Source organism: Macaca mulatta, chromosome 4 (genome assembly GCF_049350105.2).
Source record: "Macaca mulatta isolate MMU2019108-1 chromosome 4, T2T-MMU8v2.0, whole genome shotgun sequence".
In the NCBI taxonomy this organism is placed as follows: Eukaryota; Metazoa; Chordata; class Mammalia; order Primates; family Cercopithecidae; genus Macaca; species Macaca mulatta.
The window spans coordinates 152,372,929-152,394,849 of record NC_133409.1 but is presented as its reverse complement, the minus strand read 5'-3'; the positions used below and the strand labels follow the sequence as shown (position 1 = coordinate 152,394,849).

At 50.1% G+C, this 21,921-nt stretch overlaps 1 protein-coding gene across 3 annotated transcripts; it reads right to left on the bottom strand.

Moving 5' to 3' along the window:
• Positions 1-25: 25 nt before the first annotated feature.
• Positions 26-20,383, bottom strand: DHX16 (DEAH-box helicase 16). 3 transcript variants are annotated; one of them, XR_013416053.1, is made up of 20 exons: positions 20,009-20,383; positions 18,358-18,605; positions 18,112-18,274; positions 17,715-17,771; positions 12,792-13,046; positions 12,382-12,585; positions 12,112-12,303; positions 10,200-10,310; positions 9,915-10,030; positions 7,243-7,453; positions 6,947-7,045; positions 6,683-6,835; positions 3,873-4,013; positions 3,517-3,679; positions 3,311-3,429; positions 3,118-3,185; positions 2,368-2,530; positions 2,072-2,269; positions 1,638-1,855; positions 26-245 (listed from the first exon to the last, which is right to left on the bottom strand). XR_013416053.1 is itself a non-coding variant. In XM_028846803.2 (20 exons), the coding sequence occupies exons 1-20, from the start codon at positions 20,357-20,359 to the stop codon at positions 117-119; spliced, it is 2,958 nt and encodes a 985-aa protein (XP_028702636.1). In that variant the 5' UTR covers positions 20,360-20,383; the 3' UTR covers positions 26-116.
• Between the last annotated feature and the right edge of the window lie 1,538 nt (positions 20,384-21,921).

Genomic DNA, 21,921 nt, shown 5'->3' with positions numbered 1-21,921 from the left:
CTAGATCCCAAATATTCCCACAAGCTTTATTCCAAAAATAATTTTATTTAATAGGTATTAAATAATGTATAGAAGGAAGAGGAGCTGGTGTCACAGGTTCTGTTTACGTCCTTCTCTTACCCTAGCTCTTCTCGTGTTTTGCCTATTTTTTTGGGCATTTTCTTAGCATGGGGATCTTCTAGCTCCTTGGCCTTATAATAATGGGGAGCCACCTCCAGAAGCCAACTGCTCTCAATCTCCAGTACCTAGGAGGAGAGAGAAAAGATCAATGGAGTTCCCTTCTTTCCAACATAGATCTTTTGTGTATTATTATTTTTTTCTTAAATTGAAACAGGGTCTTGCTCTGTTGCCCAGGCTGGACTGCAGTGGCGTATCATGGCTCACTGCAGCCTCGACCTCCCAGGCTCAAAGCAGTCCTTCTGCCTCAGCCTCCCAAGTAGCTGAGACTACAGGCACACATCACAGTGCCCCATTAATTTTTTGTATAGATGGGGTCTCAGTATGTTGCCTGGGCTGATCTTGGCCTCCCAAAGTGCTGGGATCCTGCCTTGGCCTCCCAAAGTGCTAGGATGGTTTACAAGAATGAGCCACTATGCCCAGCCCCAACCTAGATCCTCATGTGTGTGGTCAAAAGTTATCTTTCCTCTTTGACTGCAGGGCTAGGGGTAAAGGTGCCTGGCTCTATTATTATATATCCAAAGGGCAGATACACCTCTATGTGTTATTCAAGATACCAAATAAGCTATTCCTAAGAAAAGTCTAGAACATGCCGGGCGTGGTGACTCACGCCTGTAATCCCAACACTTTGGGAGACTGAGGCGGGCGGATCATGAGGTCAGGAGTTCGAGATCAACCTGGCCAACATGGTGAAACCCTGTCTACTAGAAATACAAAAATTAGCTGGGCGTGGTGGTGGGCACCTGTAATCCCAGCTGGAGGCTGAGGCAGGGGAATTGCTTGAAACTGGAAGGCAGAGATTGCATGAGCTGAGACTGTGCCACTGCACTCCAGCGTAGGCTACTAGAGTGCGAAACTCTTGTCTCAAAAAAAAAAAAAAGAAAAGCCTAGAACATAGACAAAGTACTCTGTGAGACGAGACACTCTGCTTTGTTCATTATAGCCCCAGCACCTATACAGTAGCCATTCAAATATGTATTGAATAAATGTCTAGTTCTCAGATCTTGGAAGATGCTGACACCTGTTAGAAAGGATGTCTTTGGGCTGGGCACAGTGGCTTACAACTGTAATCCCTGCACTTTGGAAGGCCGAGGCACACATTTAAGACCAGCCTGGCCAACATGGTGAAACCTCATCTCTACTAAAAATACCAAAAATTAGCCAGGCATTGAGGCTTGCACCTGTAATCTCAGCTACTTGGAAGGCTGAGGCATGAGAATATCTTGAACCCGGGAGGCAGAGGTTGCAGTGAGGCTAGATTGCGCCACTGCACTCCAGCCTGGGCAATAGAGCGAGACTCAGTCTCAAAAACAAAAACAAAACAAAGGATGTCTTTCTATTTTACCCTACCTTCCTCTTTCTGTACCAGTCCCAGCAACTTGAACCTGGGTTCTTAGCTTGTCAGGATACCATCTCTCTACATAGTCTCCACCTGTGTGGGCACAGGATGTTGTCCTCACCTGTCTCATGAACTCTTTGGTAGTCAAGACAAGTTCGTGGTAGAGCAGCCAGCGTGGCTGTTGCTCAAAGAGGGAGGAGTTGGGATGAATGAAGACCGTCTGCTGCTGTTTTACTGTGCGGTAGCCGCTCCGAGTCAACCGTGCCGTGTGGTAAAAGTAACCAGCAGTGATGGCCTAAGGAGCAGGCAGGAAAGAAAATCAATGGAAAAGGCAGACATCTGGGGACCCTAAGAGCTCACTACCTTTTTAATTCCAGCTTCAGGAAAACTAGAGAGGTAAGGAATGCATGAAGAACTTCCCAGGAATGAACCTCCAGTGGTCTGGGGAAGAAAGGGCCCTGGGAGGACACCGTCATACATAAGGGGAAGAGGGCATGCTCTCAGGCTGGAGGAACTGCTGCATGCCCCTAGAGAAGCTTGCTCCTGGGAAGGTACTGGGGGTGGAGAGCAGGAGGCTGAAGAAATGCTGACCTTGCGTACACGGATATAGTCCCCCTGGCAGGAACTGAGACCAACTTCCACACGTTCCAAGAGCCCTTCCAGCTGTTCCCGCACATCCCGGGCTCGGCGCATTGATCTGAACTGTACAAAGTTCTCATAGCACCACTGGGAAGAGTAACCACTCTCGGCCCACTGGGAAAAGGATTAAAAAGAAAGGAGAGACAGTTAAGTATACAGTAGGACTAAAGTCCCCCGGTGTCTCTCATTCCCACTCACCCAAGCCCAGTGACCTGTGTGTAAACATTTAGCAGAACCAGGTGGTCACCACCAGGGAGAAAGAAGTTGACACGGGCGTTGTCAGCATGGACGACCTTGTCCTTTGGTCGGTAGAAGATGGAGTTGTTGACAGAGAGCATGGCAGCCACTGTCAGGATCTCCTCTGAACAGCTGTACCTGGGACAGGAAGGGGAAAGCATGAGTTCAAAGCAAGACACATAGGAACAGATATGGTGGAGTGGGGAGTGATCACTGTGTGATGGATGTTCCCTCATGTGGAAAAGGCTGGTTGGCCTAATGGCTACAAAGCAGCCAGCAGATAGATTCTGGCAGCAGCCTGGGGGTCAAGGAGGTAGGGGCCATAGATGAAACACAGTCACAAAGGAGGGACATCCATGGAGGCAGGAGCAGGAAACACTGGGGACTTCTGAGGCTTCTGCAGAAAGTGTGCATTCACTATGTGCATTTGGAAAAGATCTCTGACAGCAGAGGAATGGCATTTAAAGGTCGTCCCTCCACAGCTACATTAAATGTTTTAGTTTCAAACCTTAGGAACGAGTAAGTTCCTCAAGGGGCCAGGCACAGTGGAATCAAGGATAGGATCAAGTGTCTTACCCTCAAAAGAGGGCAATCAGAGTTATCTAATACTTTCTTATGTGTTAAAGGATAATATGATGAAGAGAAAACGACAAAGAGGACCCCAGAGACAAGAGGAGGCCTGGCCAGTATGTGTGCTGGGAGACCAGGTGGAGGGGAGGGCTTACTTCTCAGAGGCTAAGATCATTTTGGACAGCATGGGGTCCACCGGCAGCTCTGCCATCTTTCGACCAGACTAGGGAGAGGAGAGAGAGAGTTGAGCTCAGTCCTCCCTCAGGTTTCCCACTACTACTACAGGGGCCCCTGGAGCCATCCTGACCCCTATCATCCTGCCCCAAGCCATGCTGCCCCCCAACTCACCGTAGTGAGCTCCCCAAGGTGGTTGAGGGCTCCCAGAGCATACAGCTGCTCCAAAGCCAGCAGCAGTGTCTCATATGGTGGAGCGTCCAGGAAATCAAAGTGCATTAGGTCATGGATCCCTAGACAGAGGTGTGACAGATGGAACACAGTCCCTTCAAAGGACAGTGACTCCAGCCCCTCCCTCCTCTCTCAGGTAGCCCAATCACCTAAGCTCTTGAGCAGCAACACGACATTGCCCAAGCTGGTCCTCTGGATCTCAGGCACTGTGGTTTCCTCAAGCTCGTGCTGATAGGCCCAGGCGGTATACAGGCGGAAGCACTTCCCTGCAGCCACTCGACCTGCCCTGCCAGCTCGCTGATTGGCTGAGGCCTGGAAAGAAAGGACAGCAGGCTGGCTGACAATTTGGTCAGGGAAAAGAGAAAAGGCAGTATTTACGCAAGAAATCTGGAAGGATGCAAACTGCTCATCCCCGCTCCCTAGGAAGGCCCCACTCTGCTTCTGAGTTGGACCTTCTCTGTGGGCCAACTCCACCTCCCCCACCCCCATGCGTTCCCAGGCTGACCTTGCTGCAGGGTGTGACAGTGAGCGATTCCATGCCTGTGCGGGGGTTGTAGCTCTTCTGCTTACAGAACCCCGGATCCAGCACATAAATGATGCCCTCGATGGTGAGTGATGTCTCAGCAATGTTCGTTGCCACAACCACCTGAGTGAGAGGATATGGGGTCACCCAGTGACTCCACCTACCTAGTTACCCAGAAAAAGTAATCTTGGAAAGTTAGGAGTAGTGAAGCAATTGCAGTAAGGGGCAGGAGCTGAAGGAATTAGTATTCAAGGTCAGGAGCAGGGGACAAGTCCAAAAGACAGGGGAGAGGGAAGTGGGGGCTGGGAGATAGCAGGGCCATAGGAGGAAAGAAAATGGAGAAGAGGATTTAGGGTTTTTTTTGGGGGGGGGGTTGGGAAATGGGGGTATTCAAGTTCCTGCCCCATCTTCCCCACCACTGCTTTCATCTTCACACAACACTTCCTGTAAGAGCCTCCTAACACGTCTCCCTGCTTCTGCTCCTACCCTCTGTCACATGGCATCCAGGACAGTCCTTTTAAAATACAAACCTGTCACATCACTCCCCATCCTTCAGTGGCTTCCTATCCTACTCTAGAATTTAATCCAAGCCCCTTAAAAGCCTGGATCACCTACCCCCGCTGCCTTTCTGACCTCATCTGCTAGCACTCCACCACCTCCCTCACTCCTCTCGCACACTGCTTTGCTCTGCCCACGTAAGTGCACTCCTCACTGGATTATTTGCATCAGCTGTTCCCTCTGTCTGGCACACTCTTCTCACAGGTATCAGCCTGGCTTCCTCCCTCACCTGATTTGGGTCTCTGTTCCACTTTCCCCTGACTGAAGAGGCCCTCACTACACCTCAAGGAAAATACCTTCATGCCAGTCCTCACTCCCACCCCTCAGAGTCAAGTTCCATCCTGCTGTGCTACCTTGTATCTCTTCATAGCACTGGCCACAAATTGACATTATGTATTTATGCATCCACTGTTTCCCCAATAGACCACAAGTGCAAGTTTGTTAGGCTAGGGACTTGTTTTGTTCATCACTGTATCATCAACCCCTGTGTACCTGACACACAGAAGGAACTCATTAAATATTTGTTGAATGAAAGTTAAATCTCTCCTCAAAATCCTTTGATTGCTACTCAGCTGTCTAAAGTCCAAACTTCGCTGGGCACAGTGGCTCATGCCTGTAACCCAGCACTTTGGGAGGCCAAGGCAGGTGGATCACTCGAGGCCAGGAGTTCAAGACCAGCCTGGCCAACATGGCAAAACCCCATCTCTACTAAAAATTAGCTGGGTGTTGGCCGGGCATAGTGGCTCATGCCTATAATCCCAGAACTTTGGGAGGCCAAGGTGGGTGGATCACCTGAGGTCAGGCATTCAAGACCAATCTGGCCAAAATAGCGAAACCTCATCTCTACTAAAAATACAAAAAATTAGCTGGGCGTGGTGGAGGGCGCCTATAATCCCAGCTGCTAGGGGGGCTGAGGCGGGAGAATCGCTTGAACCTGAGAGGCAGAGGTTGCAGTGAGCAGAGCTGGCGCCACTGCACTCCAGCCTGGGCAAGAGTGAGACTCCATCTCAAAAAAAAAAAAAAAAAAAAATTTAGCTTGGTGTGGTGGTACACACCTGTAATCCCAGCTACTTGGGAGGCTGAGGCACAAGAATCACTTGAGCCTGGGAGGTGGAGGCTGCAGTGAGCCGAGATCTTACCACTGCACTTCAGCCTAGGTGACAGAGCGAGACTCTGTCTCAAAAAAGAAAAATAAATAAAGTCCAAACTCTCCTGTCATCAAAGGCTCTCCCTAATCTTAGGCCTTGTCTCCTACTCCTTCACCATATGAACCTCCCACTAAGCCTATTAGCTCACACTGACTTCAAACATACTTTGGGCCTTCCTCTGATAACTTCTCAGCCATTTTTCTTTTTTGAGACGGAGTCTCGCACAGTCACCAGGCTGGAGTGCCGTAGGGCAATCTCAGCTCACTGCAACCTCCTCCTCCCAGGTTCAAGCGATTCTCATGACTCAGTCTCCTGAACAGCTGGGATTATAGGCGCACGCCACCACGCCCGGCTGATTTTTGTATTTTCAGAAGAGGCAGGGTTTCACCATGTTAGCAAACCTGGTTTTGAACTACTGACCTCAAGTGATCCGCCCACCTCGGCCTCCGAAAGTCCTGGGACTACAGGCGTGAGCCACCATGCCTGACCTCAGCCTTTTCTCTTCTTTTTTGAGACAGAGTCTCACTCTGTCGCCCAGGCTGGAGTGCAGTGACACGATCTCAGCTCACTGCAAGCTCCGCCTCCTGGGTTCATGCCATTCTCCTGCCTCAGCCTCCCGAGTAACTGAGACTACAGGCGACCGCCACAATGCCCAGCTAATTTTTAAAAAAATTTTTTTAGTAGAGACGGGGTTTCACTGTGTTAGCCAGGATGGTCTTGATCTCCTGACCTTGTGATCTGCCCACCTCGGCCTCCCAAAGTGCTGGGATTATAGGTGTGAGCCACTGCACCTGGCCGACCTCAGCCATTTCTCTTAAAGGTCCATATCAAATCCCACCTCCTGGCACATCAAGGACTTCCCTTCTCCACTGAATCTACTGTGCTTACTTTCCAGATCACATATTTGGCTCTCTCTTGGTTCACACCATATTTCTCCTCCCTTCAGTCCCAGGGACAAAGGACTGACTGCTCCTCAGCTGTGTGCAGCAGTGCCCAGGGCTCACCTTGCATGGGGCAGGCACACAGCTTTTTCACTACTAGTTGTGGGAAGCACAGGGGTGAAGAGTGTGGGTTTCTCCAACCGACCTTTCGTGCCCCAGGTGGCGTGGGCTGGAAGATGCGGGCCTGCATGTCAGAGGGCAGGTTGGCATAAATGGGCAGCACCAGGAGCTCCCGGATTTTGGAGCCCAGGCGGCGGCAGCGATCCTGGAGCATCTCACAGGCAGCCTCAATCTCCTCCTGGATAGAGGGCGGGGAGAGCAGCAGGGATCCCAGAGTCACAGAAGGCCAACATGCCGGCCCCGTCTTCCCCTGAGATACACCCTCCCCTCTCCCAACCATGTCAGGCACCTGTCCTGTCAGGAACACCAGGATATCCCCAGGGGGCTGGGTCACGTGGATCTGCAACACAGATACAACACAAGCTTCCAAGTAGTCAGCCTCTGGAGCCTGGAGAGCAGAAAGAGATGGGGTCACAGGAGGGCCACCTGCTTAGGCAAACCTTTCCTCTCCTCCCAGTTCAACATATACTTTATCCTAGTTCCCCTTTGGACCTTCCACTCCATCTTTCCCTCCTTGGGATAACTTTCTCCAAAGGCCTCAGCTTTTCTGCCACAGACTTAAGCCCATCCTCCCTGAGGTAGCACCTTGGTGTAGAAGATGTCCACAGGAAACCTGCGTCCGGGGATTCGAAACACAGGGGCGTCATCAAAGAAGGTGGAGAAACGGGCAGTGTCCAGTGTGGCTGAAGCCACCAGGACCTTGAGCTCAGGTCGGAAGCGAGCAACATCCTTGATCAATCCAAAGAGAATGTCTGTGTGTAGGGTCCGTTCGTGAGCCTCATCCACCATCACCACACTGGGGAGGGAATAGGGCAGCAATGAGGGAGGAGCGCTGGGCAATGCAGTATCAGACACCAGGGTTCCCTGGACGAGAGGGGAGTGATGGACACAAAGAGCTCAAGAATGACTGTTGACGGAGGGGGCTCTAAGGAGAACTCAGCCATCCCAGTTATGTAAGACCAACAGAAAGTCAGAGACGGCCAGGGACCCATGATCTGCAACCTATCCCAGCCTCAGCAGACAATAGAAGCCAAGATGTAGAGGCTGCACTGAGGCCAGGACAAGTCAGACATACTCTCTAGTTCAGTCAAGAGTCTGCTTAGACTCAGTAGCTGCTCTTACTAGAAAAAGTTGAACGAGGCTGGGCGCGGTGGCTCAAGCCTGTAATCCCAGCACTTTGGGAGGCTGAGACGGGTGGATCACGAGGTCAGGAGATCGAGACCATCCTGGCTAATACGGTGAAACCCCGTCTCTACTAAAAATACAAAAAACTAGCTGGGCGAGGTGGCGGGCACCTGTAGTCCCAGCTACTCGGGAGGCTGAGGCAGGAGAATGGCGTAAACCCGGGAAGCGGAGCTTGCAGTGAGCTGAGATCCGGCCACTGCACTCCAGCCTGGGCGACAGAGCGAGACTCCGTCTCAAAAAAAAAAAAAAAAAAAAGAAAAAGAAAAAAAAGAAAAAGAAAAAAAAAAAAAAAGAAAAAGTTGAAGGATATGCTTTAGGCTGGGCACGGTGGCTCACACCTGTAATCCCAGCACTTTGGGAGGCCAAGGCAGGCAGATCACGAGGTCAGGAGTTTGAGATCAGCCTGGCCAATATGGCGAAACCCTGTCTCTTCTAAAAATACAAAAAAAAATTAGCCAGGTGTGGTGGCGCACACCTATAGTCCCAGCTACTCAGGAGGCTGAGGCAGGAGAATCGCTTGAACCCGGGAGGCAGAGGTTGCAGTGAGCCAAGATTGAGCCACTGCACTCCAGCCTGGGTGACAGAGCGACACTCTATGTAAAAAAGAGGCCAGGTGCGGTGGTTCACGCCTGTAATCCCAGCACTTCGGGAGGCCGAGAAGGGTGGATCACGAGGTCAGGATATTGAGACCATCCTGGCCAACACGGTGAAACCCCGTCTCTACTTAAAAAAAAAAAAATTAGCCGGGCGTGGTGGCGGGCGCCTGTAGTTCCAGCTGCTTGGGAGGCTGAGGCAGAAGAATGGCATGAACCTGGGAGGTGGAGCTTGCAGTGAGCCGAGATTATACCACTGCACTCCAGTCTGGGTGACACAGCGAGACCTGCCAAGAAGGATTCTTCTTTTGCAGAGAGGAGCAAGTTAAGCCTTTCTACCCCAACTCTCAGAGGACTCTGCATGCTCCCTGGTTTCCTCCTAACTCAGTTATGTGCATGACACCTTCTTTCTCTTTGCTTTATTTTTTGGCTTTTCTGGGTGGCAGCCAAGTCCCAGGAACTCATCCTCATCTTCCCCTACCCACCTCTCTGACCTCAACTCTTTGTCCCTAACCCTAACTGTGATGGTGAAGCCCCCAGTCATTCCACAAAGCAGGCTGGCTCGATGGGCAAAAATATCTGCATCAGGCCCTCTTGCACTGGCTGGCTCCCCATGGGTTCTCAGAGATTTTTTGCAAGGGATATGAAGGATAAAATCCTATCTGTCCAATCACTCCACTGTGATCTTCCAGGGCCAGAAATTCACAGCCTCTGAAGAGTCAAAAGGGCACATATTGTTCAGCTGGCCTGACCCCAACCCCAGCACATTCATGAATCCCTTTTCCCCCTCAACACATGTTCAACCAACCTCTGCTTGGCCATTTCCAGCACTAAGAGCTCATTATTCACAGACCAAGCTACCCAAGACTTGTGTGGAGGGCCAAGATCCAGAGTCCAACCACTGTGACAGGCCCTGCAATCTCCAACACTCTGAGGGTTACTCAGCCGTCGGTATTGAGTTGGAATCTGTCTCCCTGTAACCTCCCCATGGCTCCTAGCTATATCCTGTAGGGTTACATAAACCAAGTCTCATCCTTCTTTCCATGTCACAGCCTTCACATATTTAGAGGGAACCAGGATGCCTCTCCTGCTTCTCCCTCTGAGCTGAGCATTCCAGGTGTTTTCAAATGGTCTCCACATGGCATTTCAAGCCTCCGCAGCAATGCTATGCTATCCTGGTTGTTTCCTAACCCTGGAGATGAATGGGGAAAGAAGAAGAGGCTTTCTCTACAATCTCTTCTATCCTCCAGCCCCATCTCAGTGGTACCTGGAGGTCAGTTCAAGGACCGTTTGAACCATAACGATATAAGAACTGGTGGATTAATCAGAAGACAATGGCTGAATTGGCTGGGTGGCAAGAAATGAGAGAAAAGCCAGAGATTAGAGATCCAGGAGAGAACTGAGTGGGAGGGAGGCGGCAGCACAGGGGGAAGAGAATGTGGGCAGCTCTCTCATGGGAGATGAGGGCCCTGTATGTACCTGTAACTCGCAAGGTCAGGCTCAGAGAGGAACTCCCGGAGAAGCATCCCATCTGTCATGTAGCGGAGGACAGTTCGCTCTGACGTGCAGTCCTCAAAGCGGATGCTGTAGCCAACCTGGTCAAGGGAAATCATTAGCAACCAAGTGTTGGATGGTGTGCCCTGAAAGGAACCTGGGGAAAGGTGAAGTGGGGCAGCACCAAGACTTCTGCCGTAGGGACCTGAGGGCAGTGTAGACTGAGTCACAGACCCCAGTCTCTACCCCCCAGTTCCCTAGAAATCTCACCTCATTCCCAAGCTTCACACCCATCTCCCGGGCCACTCGGGCGGCTACACTCATGGCGGCCACTCTCCGGGGTTGGGTGCAGGCAATCTTCATACCCTTCTTTGTATAACCCTGAATGACAAGGAAGAAAGAAGAGGTTTACCCTTTGCTAAATATGCCCCCTGAGACCAGGTACAATTCAGAGAAAGAAGTTGTAAAAGCCAGACAGGAGAAAAGGAGGAAAAGACAGATGCTGAATACCAGAAAAGAAGGGCAAATAGATAGGATGACAGACCTAGGGCCCTCAAAGGGGGTCCTCACCTAGCTCTGGGTAATTAAGTTCATGGCTCTGCTAGACTTGAGCTGGAAAAGAACAGATTAGCTGAGGCAGAGTCAGCTAAGGTAAAAAGCAGGAAGGCTGGGCACAGTGGCTCATGCCTATAATCCTAGTACTTTGGGAGGCTGAGGTGGGAGGATTGCTTGAGCTCTGGAGTTCGAGACCAGCCTGGGCAACGTAGTGTGACAAAAAAATTAAAAATTAAAAACTTTGGCCAGGCCCAGTGGCTCACGCCTGCAATCCCAGCACTTTGGAAGGCCAAGCCAGGCGGATCTCCTGGGGTTGGGAGTTTGAGACAAGCCTGGCCAAAATGGTAAAACCCTGTCTTTACTAAAAATACAAAAAAGTAGCCGGGCATGGTGGTGCATGGCTGTAATTCCAGCTACTTGGGAGGCTGAGGCAGAAGAATCGCTTGAACCTGGGAGGTAGAGGTTGCAGTAAGCCAAGATCATGCCACCGCACTCCAGCCTAGACAAAAGGGCAAGAGTCTGTCTCAACAACAACAAAAAACAAAACAAAACAAAACAAAACAAATTTCAGGCCAGGTGTAGTGGCTAACACCTGTAATTCTAGCACTTTGGGAGGCCAAGGTGGGCAGATCATGAGGTCAGGAGATTGAGACCATCCTGGCCAACATGATGAAACCCCATCTCTACTAAAAATACAAAAATTAGCTGAGTGTAGTGGTATGCACCTGTAGTCCCAGCTACTCGGGAGACTGAGGCAGGAGAATCACTTGAACCTAGGAAGCGGAGGTTGCAGTGAGTCAAGATCGCACCACTGCACTCCAGGCTGGCGACAGAGCGAGACTCCACCTCAAAAAAACAAAAAATTTTTAATATGGGCATGGTGGTGTGCACCTCCCAGATACTCAGGAGGCTGAGGTGGGAGGATCTCTTGAGCCCAGGAGTTCCAGCTTGCAGTAAGTCATGATGGTGCCACATCACTCCAGCTTGGGCATCAGAGCAAGGGCCTCCAAAATAGGGCAGGGGCCAGGCACAGTGGCTCATGCCTGTAATCCCAGCACTTTGGGAGGTTGAGGCGACTGGATCACTTGAGGTCAGGAGTTCGAGACCAGCCTGGCCAACATGGTGAAATCCCTTCTCTACTAAAAAATAAGCCAGGTGTGGTGGCGCATGCCTGTAATTCCAGCTACTTTGAAGACTGAGGCAGGAGAATTGCTTGAACCCAGGAGTAAGAGGTTGCAGTGAGCCGAGATCGTGCCACTGCACTCCAGCCTGGGTGACACAGCAAGACTCCCATCTCCAAAAAAAAAAAAAAAAACGATCAAAAAGACAAGAAAATAGTCCTTTACCTTCTTGTTTTTTGGCCAGGCTGGAGTACAGGGAGGTCCACATTTACACACATGTCCCACTCCACCTATCCACCTACCCGTGCTTCTAACCTGAATGAAATGAATGCAAGAAGTGAGAACAGAAATGTGAAAAGGGTATGGTCTTTATTCTCAAGAATTTCACAATTTAGTGGAAAAGATGGGTAAGTGACTACTAAAAATGCAATGTAAAAGGAGCACTGATAGGAATGAGGACATTGATGCCAGGTGCCCTGGCAAGCTGAAGGGTGAGATGACTGTACCTCCTCAAAGAGATACTGCGGGATCTGGGTGGTCTTCCCTGAGCCTGTCTCGCCTTCAATGATGAGGACTTGGTGATTTGCAATAGCAGCCAGGAGCTCCTCTCGAAATGGGAACACCGGGAGGCTGCGGCGGACAGCCTGGATGGACTCTTTCTGCTGGGCCTGAGTTGAGGTGGGTGGAGCTGATGGCTCCTAAGGAAAGAGGAGGAGATGTGAGCTAAATAGCTTGCTTCGGGTCCTCCTCAAAATATCTCCCAGCTCTCCTCTTACCTCATCACCCTGGAGCTGAGTGGCCCGGACAAACTCAATGGTCTCCTCCTCCTCCAGCACCAGTTGATACTTGGGCTCCTGAGAGGCAGCATCTCGGGCCCCAAACTTCAGGGATGCTGCCCCAAGCCGTGCCTCTTCCCAGCGCCGCTGCTCCTCCCCAGGGGCTCCTGATTCCTCCTCCACTAGATCCACAGCTCGGGCTGGCTACAGAGAACGGGGATATGTGAAGACTCGAAAACAGAGGATGTCCTCTCTGCCCGCCCCCCTCCTCCCATAACTACCCCCGCCCACTGCCCACTGGGAAAGGCGAGGCAAGAAAGGGGCTGACCCAGGGGTTGCCCAATCCCCTGAAGCCTTCCCCACAATTTGTCTTAGGGACCAAGGCTGAAGCAGATGCCGCTTCGCCTCACCTGTCCTCGGGTTTCCTTGGGCATGTGGTAGCGATTGGTGGCCTCCAGCTTCTCCTGCTCCCCAGCTGCCCGGTACTCCCGGGCGAGATCCCGCACTCGCCGCTTATATTTGAGCTCCTGCCGCTCATGCCGGCTCAGCTCGACATCCCCAAAAAGGAACTCCTCATCAGCCAGCTCCGCCTCCAGGTCCTCAAGCTTCTCTCGCTCCCGCTTAGCCAGGTACTCTCGGCGAGATTTCTTCCGCAGCTCAGGGACCTGAGTTGGGAAAGGACAGTCGAATCCTTATCTTGCTGGAGCAGCAACCCCTTTCTCTACCAATCCCTAAAAAGGAAAAATTCCCTGACAGGCGGCCATGAGAACCTAAGGATGCACCCTCCACCTTCCCTCTGCAATGCACAACCAAAACAATGACATACTCAAATCTGGGCCTCTTTGGATGCTACATACTGACGCCACACCCTATCTTCCTGCAGCCGAATCCAGCTGGAAAGTCCTCTCGGGCAGCATTATCATCTTTATTAAAACAGATATATCAGGGAGATGTCTGCATAGCTTTATTTTACTCTTGCCATTTTATTCAAATTAGTGGAAAGGGGGAAAATAAAAGGCTAATCCAGTATTTAGCAGCACAGGACTCAAACTGAAAACAATTCAGACAAAGATAGAAACCAGTGGGGGTGCCAACAGGAGGCAATCTTCAGCCCCAGTTAGATGTTCCTTGGTCTTAAACTGTATGACTATAGTTTGAGGAAGAGAGAAAAACTGATTATAAAAAGGTAGGACTACAGCATCAGAGTGTTTCCGTAAGGCAAATGTAATCAGGGATGTTTGGCTCTCTGGTACTAACCTCTCTTCACCATGCTATGTGTCACTTAGTTTCTACACATTTACCTTTGATACAAACTTTTCAGCACACATTATGGATGACAGCAGAAAACTGGCAATATCTGTTAGGCCCTTTCCTGCCAGGAGTCCTCCCACTATGACAACATCATCTTCCCTGTGATCCCAACTTCCTCTACTGCAAGGTCAAAGCCCCTCTGGTGGTCGGGCGGGCGCAGTGGCTCACACCTGCAATCCCAGCACTTTGAAAGGCTGAGGCGGGTAGATCCCCTGAAGTCAGGAGCTCGAGACCAGCATGGCCAACATGGTGAAACCCCCGTCTCTACTAAAAATACAAAAATTAGCCGGGCACGGTGGTGGGCACCTGTAATCCCAGCTACTTGGGAGGCAGAGGCAGGAGAATTGCTTGAACCCGGGAGGTGGAGGTTGCAGTAAGCTTAGATCACGCCACTGCGCTCCAGCCTGAGCGACAAGAACAAAACTCCATGTTAAAAAAAAAAGCCCCTCTAGTGTTTTACCCTTAAGGGGCCTGGTTCTACTTAGTTGCTTGGCTTTTCTTGTTTGTTCTGTAAAGACTTAAAATGCAGTTTATGATCACGACCTAATCTAAGTACCACAGTCAAATATTCCTTCAATGGAAGAGGAAGATAGATTTTTTTTTAATATGGGTAAAAAATCAGAGCAATTTGAGCACTAAAAAGAATAATGATGTGAGATTATAAAATACTGAAAAATAAAAATTCTTGGATCCAACATGACACACACAAACAAAAAACAAGGGAAAAAAAATCTGTCTCCAGTGAAATGACTGTTACACCAAACTCCTTACTCTAAAAGTTGGTATTTAAAAGGAAACAAACATTTACCCTGGTTTTTAAGAAGGAACTGTAGCTTGTTCCTAGTTGTTAAGGAAAAGCTCTTCTTTATAGACAAATTCTAGCCAATACATGTAACAGGAATGACAGAATCAAAAAATCACCATTTTGCAATCCCCAACAAAATAACATGTTCAGGAAAGGATTACCAGTGGCTGCTAAAAGCATTCGATGAAAGGCTATTGGTAGAAAGGATATCAATACTAATAGATACACAACTGGATAGTATGTCCCCGTGATATGACATAATATGAAGTGCACATCACCGCCCAAGAAGTGTTCCTGCCACAACTGTTTAATCTGAGTGTAGACAAGCTTTAGACCCAATTGCCGCTTTAAAGAAAGCACAGGGCAGAGAAGTACTTAACACCATAAGATAAGGATCAGACAAATCCAGAATGTAGGACACTGCAAGGTGAGACAGAGAGAAAGAGAAACAAACTTAAAATCTAATAACCAAATGCAATGCATGAACCTTGACTGCATTGTTAGGAAAAAGCAGTCATTAAAGTTATTTTGGGGGTAATGAGGGAATCTTTGTTTGTACAGAGATCTTAGTCGATACGTAAGAATTGCTGTTCAACTTCCTGACTGTGACAAGAGCATTCTGATTTTAGAGGACAATGTCTTTATCCTTAGCAGGTACATACTGATGTACTTAGAGATAAAATGCTATGATGTCTAAGACTCTTTTAAATGATCTGAAAAGAACATACCACATTTACAAAGACAATGCAAATATTGCCCACAGTATTAACCATTTTTCAAACTGAATAGTGTATATGAGTGTTCTTTTTTCTATTCTTTCAACTTCCCTATGTGCTTAAATATTTTTGTAATTGAAAAAGAAAAATTACAGCTGGGCACAGTGGCTCACGCCTGTAATCCTAACACTTTGGGAGGCCGAGGGGGATGGATCACCTAAGGTCAGGAGTTTGAGATCAGACTGGCCAACATGGCGAAACTGCGTCTCTACTAAACATACAAAAGTAAGCCGGGCATGCTGGTGGATGTCTGTAGTCCCAGCTACTTGGGAGGTTGAGGCAGGAGAATCACTTGAACCCGGGAGGCAGAGGTTGCAGTGAGCTGAGATCATGCCACTGCACTCCAGCCTGGGCAACAGAACGAGACTCCGTCTCAAGAAAAAAAAAAGAAAGAAAAAAAAAGAAAAATTAAATTCAGGCCAAAACAGTACCACCACCACCACCACTACAACTGCATTGAGATGTCTCAGAAGCCTAACCACAGTCAATTTCAGGAAGAGATATGAGATAAATTGGTCAGGAGAGACCTCCAAGAGTAGGCCAGGCACACGGTGGCTCACGCCTGTAATCCTAGCACTTTGGGAAGCCGAGGCAGGTGGATCACCTGAAGTCAGGAGTTCAAGACCAGCCTGACCGACATGGAGAAACCCTGTCTCCACAGAATTAGCCAGGCGAGATAGCTCATGCCTATAATCCCAGCTACTCTGGAAGATGAGGCAGGAGAATCGCTTGAACCTGGGAGGCAGAGGTTGCAGTGAGCCAAGATCACGCCATTGTACTCCAGCCTGGGCAACAAGTGCAAAACTCTGTCTCAAAAAAATAAATAAATAAAAGGCTGGGTGTGGTGGCTCACGCCTGTAATCCTAGCACTTTGGGAGGCCGAGGTGGTCGGATCACGAGGTCAGGAGATCAAGATCATCCTGGCTAACACGGTGAAACCCTGTCTCTACTAAAAAAATACAAAACACATTAGCCGGGCGTGGTGGCAGGCGCCTGTAGTCCCAGCTACTCGGGAGGCTGAGGCAGGAGATTGGGATGAACCCGGGAGGCGGAGCTTGTAGCGAGCCAAGATCACACTTATGCACTCCAGCCTTGGGGACAGAGAGAGACTCCGTCTCAAAAAAATAAATAAAAATAAATAAATAAATAAATAAATAAAATTTAAAAAGTAAAAAGGGCCAGGCGTGGTGGCTCAGGCCTGTAATCCCAACACTTTGGAAGGCCAAGGCGGGCAGATCACAAAGTCAAGAGATCAAGACCATCCTGGCCAACATGATGAAACCCCCTCTCTACTAAGAATACAAAAAATTAGCCGAGTGTGGTGGTGCGGGTCTGTAGTCCCAGCTACTCGGGAGGCTGAGGCAGGAGAATCACTTGATTCCTCCACCAGGGAGGCAGAGGTTACAGTGAGCTGAGATCACGCCACCACACTCCAGCCTGGCAACAGAGTGAGACTCCACCTCAAAAATAAATAAATAAATAAAAATTAAAAATAAAACAAACAAAAAGAAGGCAGGGCACGGTGGCTCACGCTTATAATTCCAGCTCTTTGGGAGGCCAAGGTGGGTGGATCACAAGGTCAGGGGTTCGAGACCACCCTGGCCAACACGGTGAAACCTCGTCTCTACTAAAGATAAAAAAAAATTAGCCAGGTGTGGTGGTGTGCTTCTGTAATCCCAGCTACCCGGGAGGCAGAGGTTGCAGTGAGCCGAGATCGCGTCATTGCACTCCATCCTGGGCGACAGGACAGCGTGTGCCCCTCTCCATTTCAAAAAAAAGAAAAAAGGTAAGAAAAAAAAAAGGAGCTCGAAGTGTCTCAAAATTCTATTGGGGAATCTAAGTGTGACTTTACTTGACAAGACCAGGCCTTTGGAAAACAGCTTACCCTACCTAGTTTCATACCATAAAAAATCCAGTTTATGAATTATGAGGGCTCTGCCCCTGTCCAGTGAGAAGACACAGGGAGATCACAAAGCCATATAAGGGGTGCAAGAATTAGGTGGTGGGAAGGTATTTGGAGATGGTGTACCTAAGCTGAATGGTTAGCATATTCCTGTACAGTGGGACTGCCGCCCTGCCCTTGTCCTCCAGCAACCTTCTTGACAACATTCCAGCTGCCTCACATCTCATTAGGACTCAGGAATAGGGAAAGCTCACAACTTCATTCACTAATAGAGTATGTTTGATCCTAAAGTTAAGAGTCAAGGAGGACTTATGGGTAGCCTCCTTTCCCCTACAACTTAAGAGGGCTCCTTCCCTCGACAACATAAGTCTGTCCTCAGCTGGCTCCTGACAACCAAGCCCCTCCTCTAGAGACCTGACCACTCCATCAGCATCCACACCGTGCTTCCTCTGTATTCTCTCTCCCTATACGTAACCACTCTATCAGACGGTCTTCCCTTTTGTCTTCTGATCTTGGCTCCCTGGGCCCTGGGACTCACCATGGCCTTCCGGTCCTCCTCGGCCATCTTGAGGCGCTTCTGAGCTTCTTCATAAGCCTAGAAAAAAAAAAAAAACAAGAATGGAGGGGTGTGAGGCCAAAGAGCCCCCACACTGACAGCTGCTCCTCTTTAGAATCACAAGGATCATTCAGATGTACCCTAACACAAAAAATGTCCCCTCTCAGTGAGGGATCTGTACGATTGCAGATACAGTAGAGAGTTGCCTTAGCCACAGGATGCACAGGGCTTCTCTCACCTCATCTCTCCCCACAGAGGTGAACATCTCACTAGAGAAAGCCCCTTGTCTTCCCAGAGATCACCATCTCTGCAATCACAGCCAACCTCACATTTCACCCTGGGATCTTGGGGATTTACAGAACGTGCTGCTCCTGTTCACCTTCTTGTCTGACCGCTCCAGGACATTTCGAGTCCGATCCTTGTCCCGCTGTCGAACCCTCTCAGCAAAGGCATCACGCTCCTCCAGGTCCTGAAGGCGCTCACGCTCTGTCCGTTCCCACTCATCTTCTGACTCTGGCTTCTCTGTCTGCTGTTTACTCCCCCTGCAGCCCATCCAGGGGATTAAATAAGGGCATCGAGCACACTTCAGCCTGCCCCATCCTCCCTCGCCCTGCTTCTGACTTACCCTGTTTTCTTCTTCCCTTTCTCAGAAGCCTCTTCCTCCTCTTCTTCCTCCTCTTCCTCACGCTTCTTCCTGAGGTGTTTCCGCTTTTTACGTTTCTTCTGGAGGCTGCTTCCAGCCCTACTCACAGTCTCCTCACTGCTCTCTTCACTGTCTTCCAACAACCTATAAGATCGGTTCTTCTCCAGCAGGGCTCGGGCCTCTCGCTCTGCTGCCCGCGCTGGCTTTTCTACCACTGCCTTTCGTGGTACCTGTCAGTAGAGGGGAAGATAAGGAGGTCTGAGCAACTCCTGATCTCTGCCCTCCCACTTAGCTCTAGCTCTGTTCCTAATTTAAGCAATTACTTAGTCTCCCCCCGCCCGCCGAGATGGAGTCTTGGTCTGTCACCCGGAGCTGGAGTGCAATGGTGTGATCTCGGCTCACTTCAACCTCCACCTCCTAGGTTCAAGCAATTCTCCTGCCTCAGCCTCCCAAGTAGCTGGGATTACAGGCGCCTGCCACCACACCTGACTAATTTCTGTATTTTTAGTAGAGATGAGGTTTCACCATGTTGGCCAGGTTGGTCTCAAACTCCTGACCTCATGATCCAGTTGCCTGGGCCTCCCAAAGTGCTGGGATTACAGGCGTGAGCCACCGCACCCGGGCACAATTACTTAGTTTTAAACCAGCTAACCAGCCTTCATTCTGTCTTCCTCATGGCTTCACCCCATGTTTATCATCCTGAATGGGGCCCACAGCTTTTTGGCTTTTTTTACAGACAGGGTTTCACTCTGTCCCTCTTGGGCTCAAGTGATCCTCCCACCTCAGGCTCCTAAGTAGCTGGAAACACAGGTGCACACTACAACGCCCAATTAATTTTTAAATTTTTTGTAGGGAGGTTTCACTATGTTGCCCAGGCTGGTCTCGAACTCCTGGGCTCAAATGATCCTCCTGCCTCAGCCTTCTGGGGTGCTGGGATTACAGGTGTGAGCCACTGCACCGGGCCTCCTCTGTTAATTAAACGGCTGAAAGGAAGTTCAGAAGCTGAGGGGGGACGGGCAAGGTGGCTCACGCCTGTAATCCCAGCACTTTGCGGGGCTGAGAGAGGAGGACTGCTTGAGCTGAGGAGTTAGAGACCAGCCTGCGCAACACACCAAGGCCTCGTCTCTAAAAATAAAAATAAAAATGAAAGATATTAGCCGGGGGTGGTGGCGCATGCCCATAGTCCCAGCTACTGGGGAAGATGAGATGGGAGGGTCGCTTCAGCCAGGGAGATCGACGCTGTAGTGAGCCGTGATCTTATGACCGCACTCCAGCCTGGGCGACAGGGCGAGCGAGGCTGTGTCTCTCAAAAAAAAAAAAAAAGGAAAGAAAGAAAGAAAAAGAAAGAAATGCAGAAACTAAGATCCCTACTGAATCGCAATCTGCATTTTAACAAGGGCCCTGGATGCATGTTAAGAGTTCGAAAAACACCGTTCTATTGCGTTTAACCCGACACACCTAAGCCCTCCTCAATCTTCTCCACTGAGCTGGGCGTCCAGCAGCTAGCACAGTACCTAGGCGACAACGGACAAAGAATAAGTGCTTGTGAACTGAGCTTTCTTAACTCCTCGATGGACCGTTAGGCCAGCCTCATCGGGACAAATCACAGGACCCCTCCCCACCCTGCCGACACCTTGTTCCAGAGTCTCAGGGCGAAGTCCCGGGCCGGCCCACTGAGATCCAAAGTATCAGTGTCTCGTAGGCGCTGCACGAACTCCTCGGCCGACGTGCAGCGCTGTGCAGTACCGATCAGGAACTGGGCGACGTGCCGCTCGCTCAGCCCCAACACCGAGTGCAGCTCGTCCTGAACCCAGCGCTCCAGCCCCGCCGGCGTCGCCATGGCGACCCACGCTCCCTGCTCCCAGCCCTGAAGCGTCGGGCAGCCCCGTTCACTGCTGGGCCAGTCGGAGGCCTGGAGCCCTCGGCTGGAGCCTCAGCTTCGCAAGGCGGCTACCTTGGGACCTCTAGGATCAATTTCCGACATCCCAAAGCCGTCGTCCGGTACCGCAAAGCCCGGAAGGGGCTGCACTTTTTCCGGCCTCTAAGCACTACGGTGGCCGAGCGAGTTCAAACCTCGCGGAACCATGCCTGAAAGTTCGGAGTAATTCTTTTTTCTTCATTTCCGCCTCTATCCAGTTTCTCTGACGCCCCCTGATGGTCAGTCCGTGAGTGCTTCCCTAACGCATTCATTCAACAAGTGAAATCAATTTAATGGAGGCCTAATGTGTGCTCATTGCTTTCCGTCGCTGGGATCTAGCAGAGGACAAATCAAAAGTTCCTTACCAAATTTACATTTTGCGGTGGGGGAGGGACAGGATACATAATAAATAAAGTATGGAAGTTTTATAGCGCCAAAAACTCTGCAAAGTAAGGGACAACCGAAATTCTATTTCAGATTGGAAGATGGGGTCCATGCTCATGAAGCATATTAGCCGTGTTGGCCGGGCGCGGTGGCTCACGCCTGTAATCCCAGCACTTTGGGAAGCCAAGACGGGCAGATCACTTGAGGTCAGGAGTTCGAGGCCAGCCTGGCCAAGATGGCTAAACCCTGTCTCTACTAAAAATATAAAAATTAGCCGGGTGTGGTGGCGTGCGCCTGCAGCCCCAGGTACTCGGGAGGCTGAGGCAGGAGAATCGTTTGTACCTGCGAAGCGGAGCTTGCAGTGAACCGAGATCCCACCACTGCACTCCAGCCTGAGCGACAGAGGAAGACTCTGTCTCAAACAAACAAAAAAGTGACCTTTGCTAGGATTGGTTTGCCTGCAGCAGGAGTGAAGACAGGTCAGGCATAAGGGAAGACCTCTAGGCAGGAAGAAACTGGGGAACTGGGGAAAATTTTTTTTTTTTTTTTTTTTTTTTTTTTTTTTTTTTTTGAGACGGAGTCTCGCTCTGTCACCCAGGCTGGAGCACAGTGGCCGGATCTCAGCTCACTGCAAGCTCCGCCTCCCGGGTTCACGCCATTCTCCTGCCTCAGCCTCCCAAGTAGCTGGGACTACAGGCGCCCGCCACCTCGCCCGGCTAGTTTTTTGTACTTTTTCGTAGAGACGGGGTTTCACCGTATTAACCAGGATGGTCTCGATCTCCTGACCTTGTGATCCGCCCGTCTCGGCCTCCCAAAGTGCTGGGATTACAGGCTTGAGCCACCGCGCCCAGCCCAGGAAAATTGTTAAAGACAAAATCTCCAAACTAAGGAACAGGCAAACTGTTTTCTGCATTTTTGCTAACATCTTGAGAAAATCACTGGTGGCTGCTTATTTAAAAGTAAGCAAGGCCAGGTGCAGTGGCTCTTCCTATAATCCCAGCACTTTGGGAGGCTGAGGCAGGAGGATCTCTTGAGAACAGGGGTTTGAGACCAGCCTGGGCAACATGGTGAGACCCTGCCATCTCTACAAAAAATTAGCCAGGTGTGGAGGTGTGCATCTGTAGTCCCAGCTACTCTGGAGGCTGAGACAAGAGAATCTTTTATTTTTTATTTTTATTTTTTTGGAGACGGAGTCTTGCTCTGTTGCCCAGACTGGAGTGCAGAGGCACGATCTTGGCTCACTG

What these genes read in the sequence shown, in the direction of transcription:
- DHX16 (XM_028846803.2), bottom strand. Translation starts at nt 20,359, where the DNA reads ATGTCGGAAATTGATCCTAGAGGTCCCAAG. An exon ending in CTCAGCTCCAGGGTGATGAG is followed by an intron (nt 12,304 to 12,381) that starts GTAAGAGGAGAG and finishes CTCTTTCCTTAG; the next exon opens with GAGCCATCAGCTCCACCCAC. An exon ending in GTGTGAAGCTTGGGAATGAG is followed by an intron (nt 10,031 to 10,199) that starts GTGAGATTTCTA and finishes TCCCTTGACCAG; the next exon opens with GTTGGCTACAGCATCCGCTT.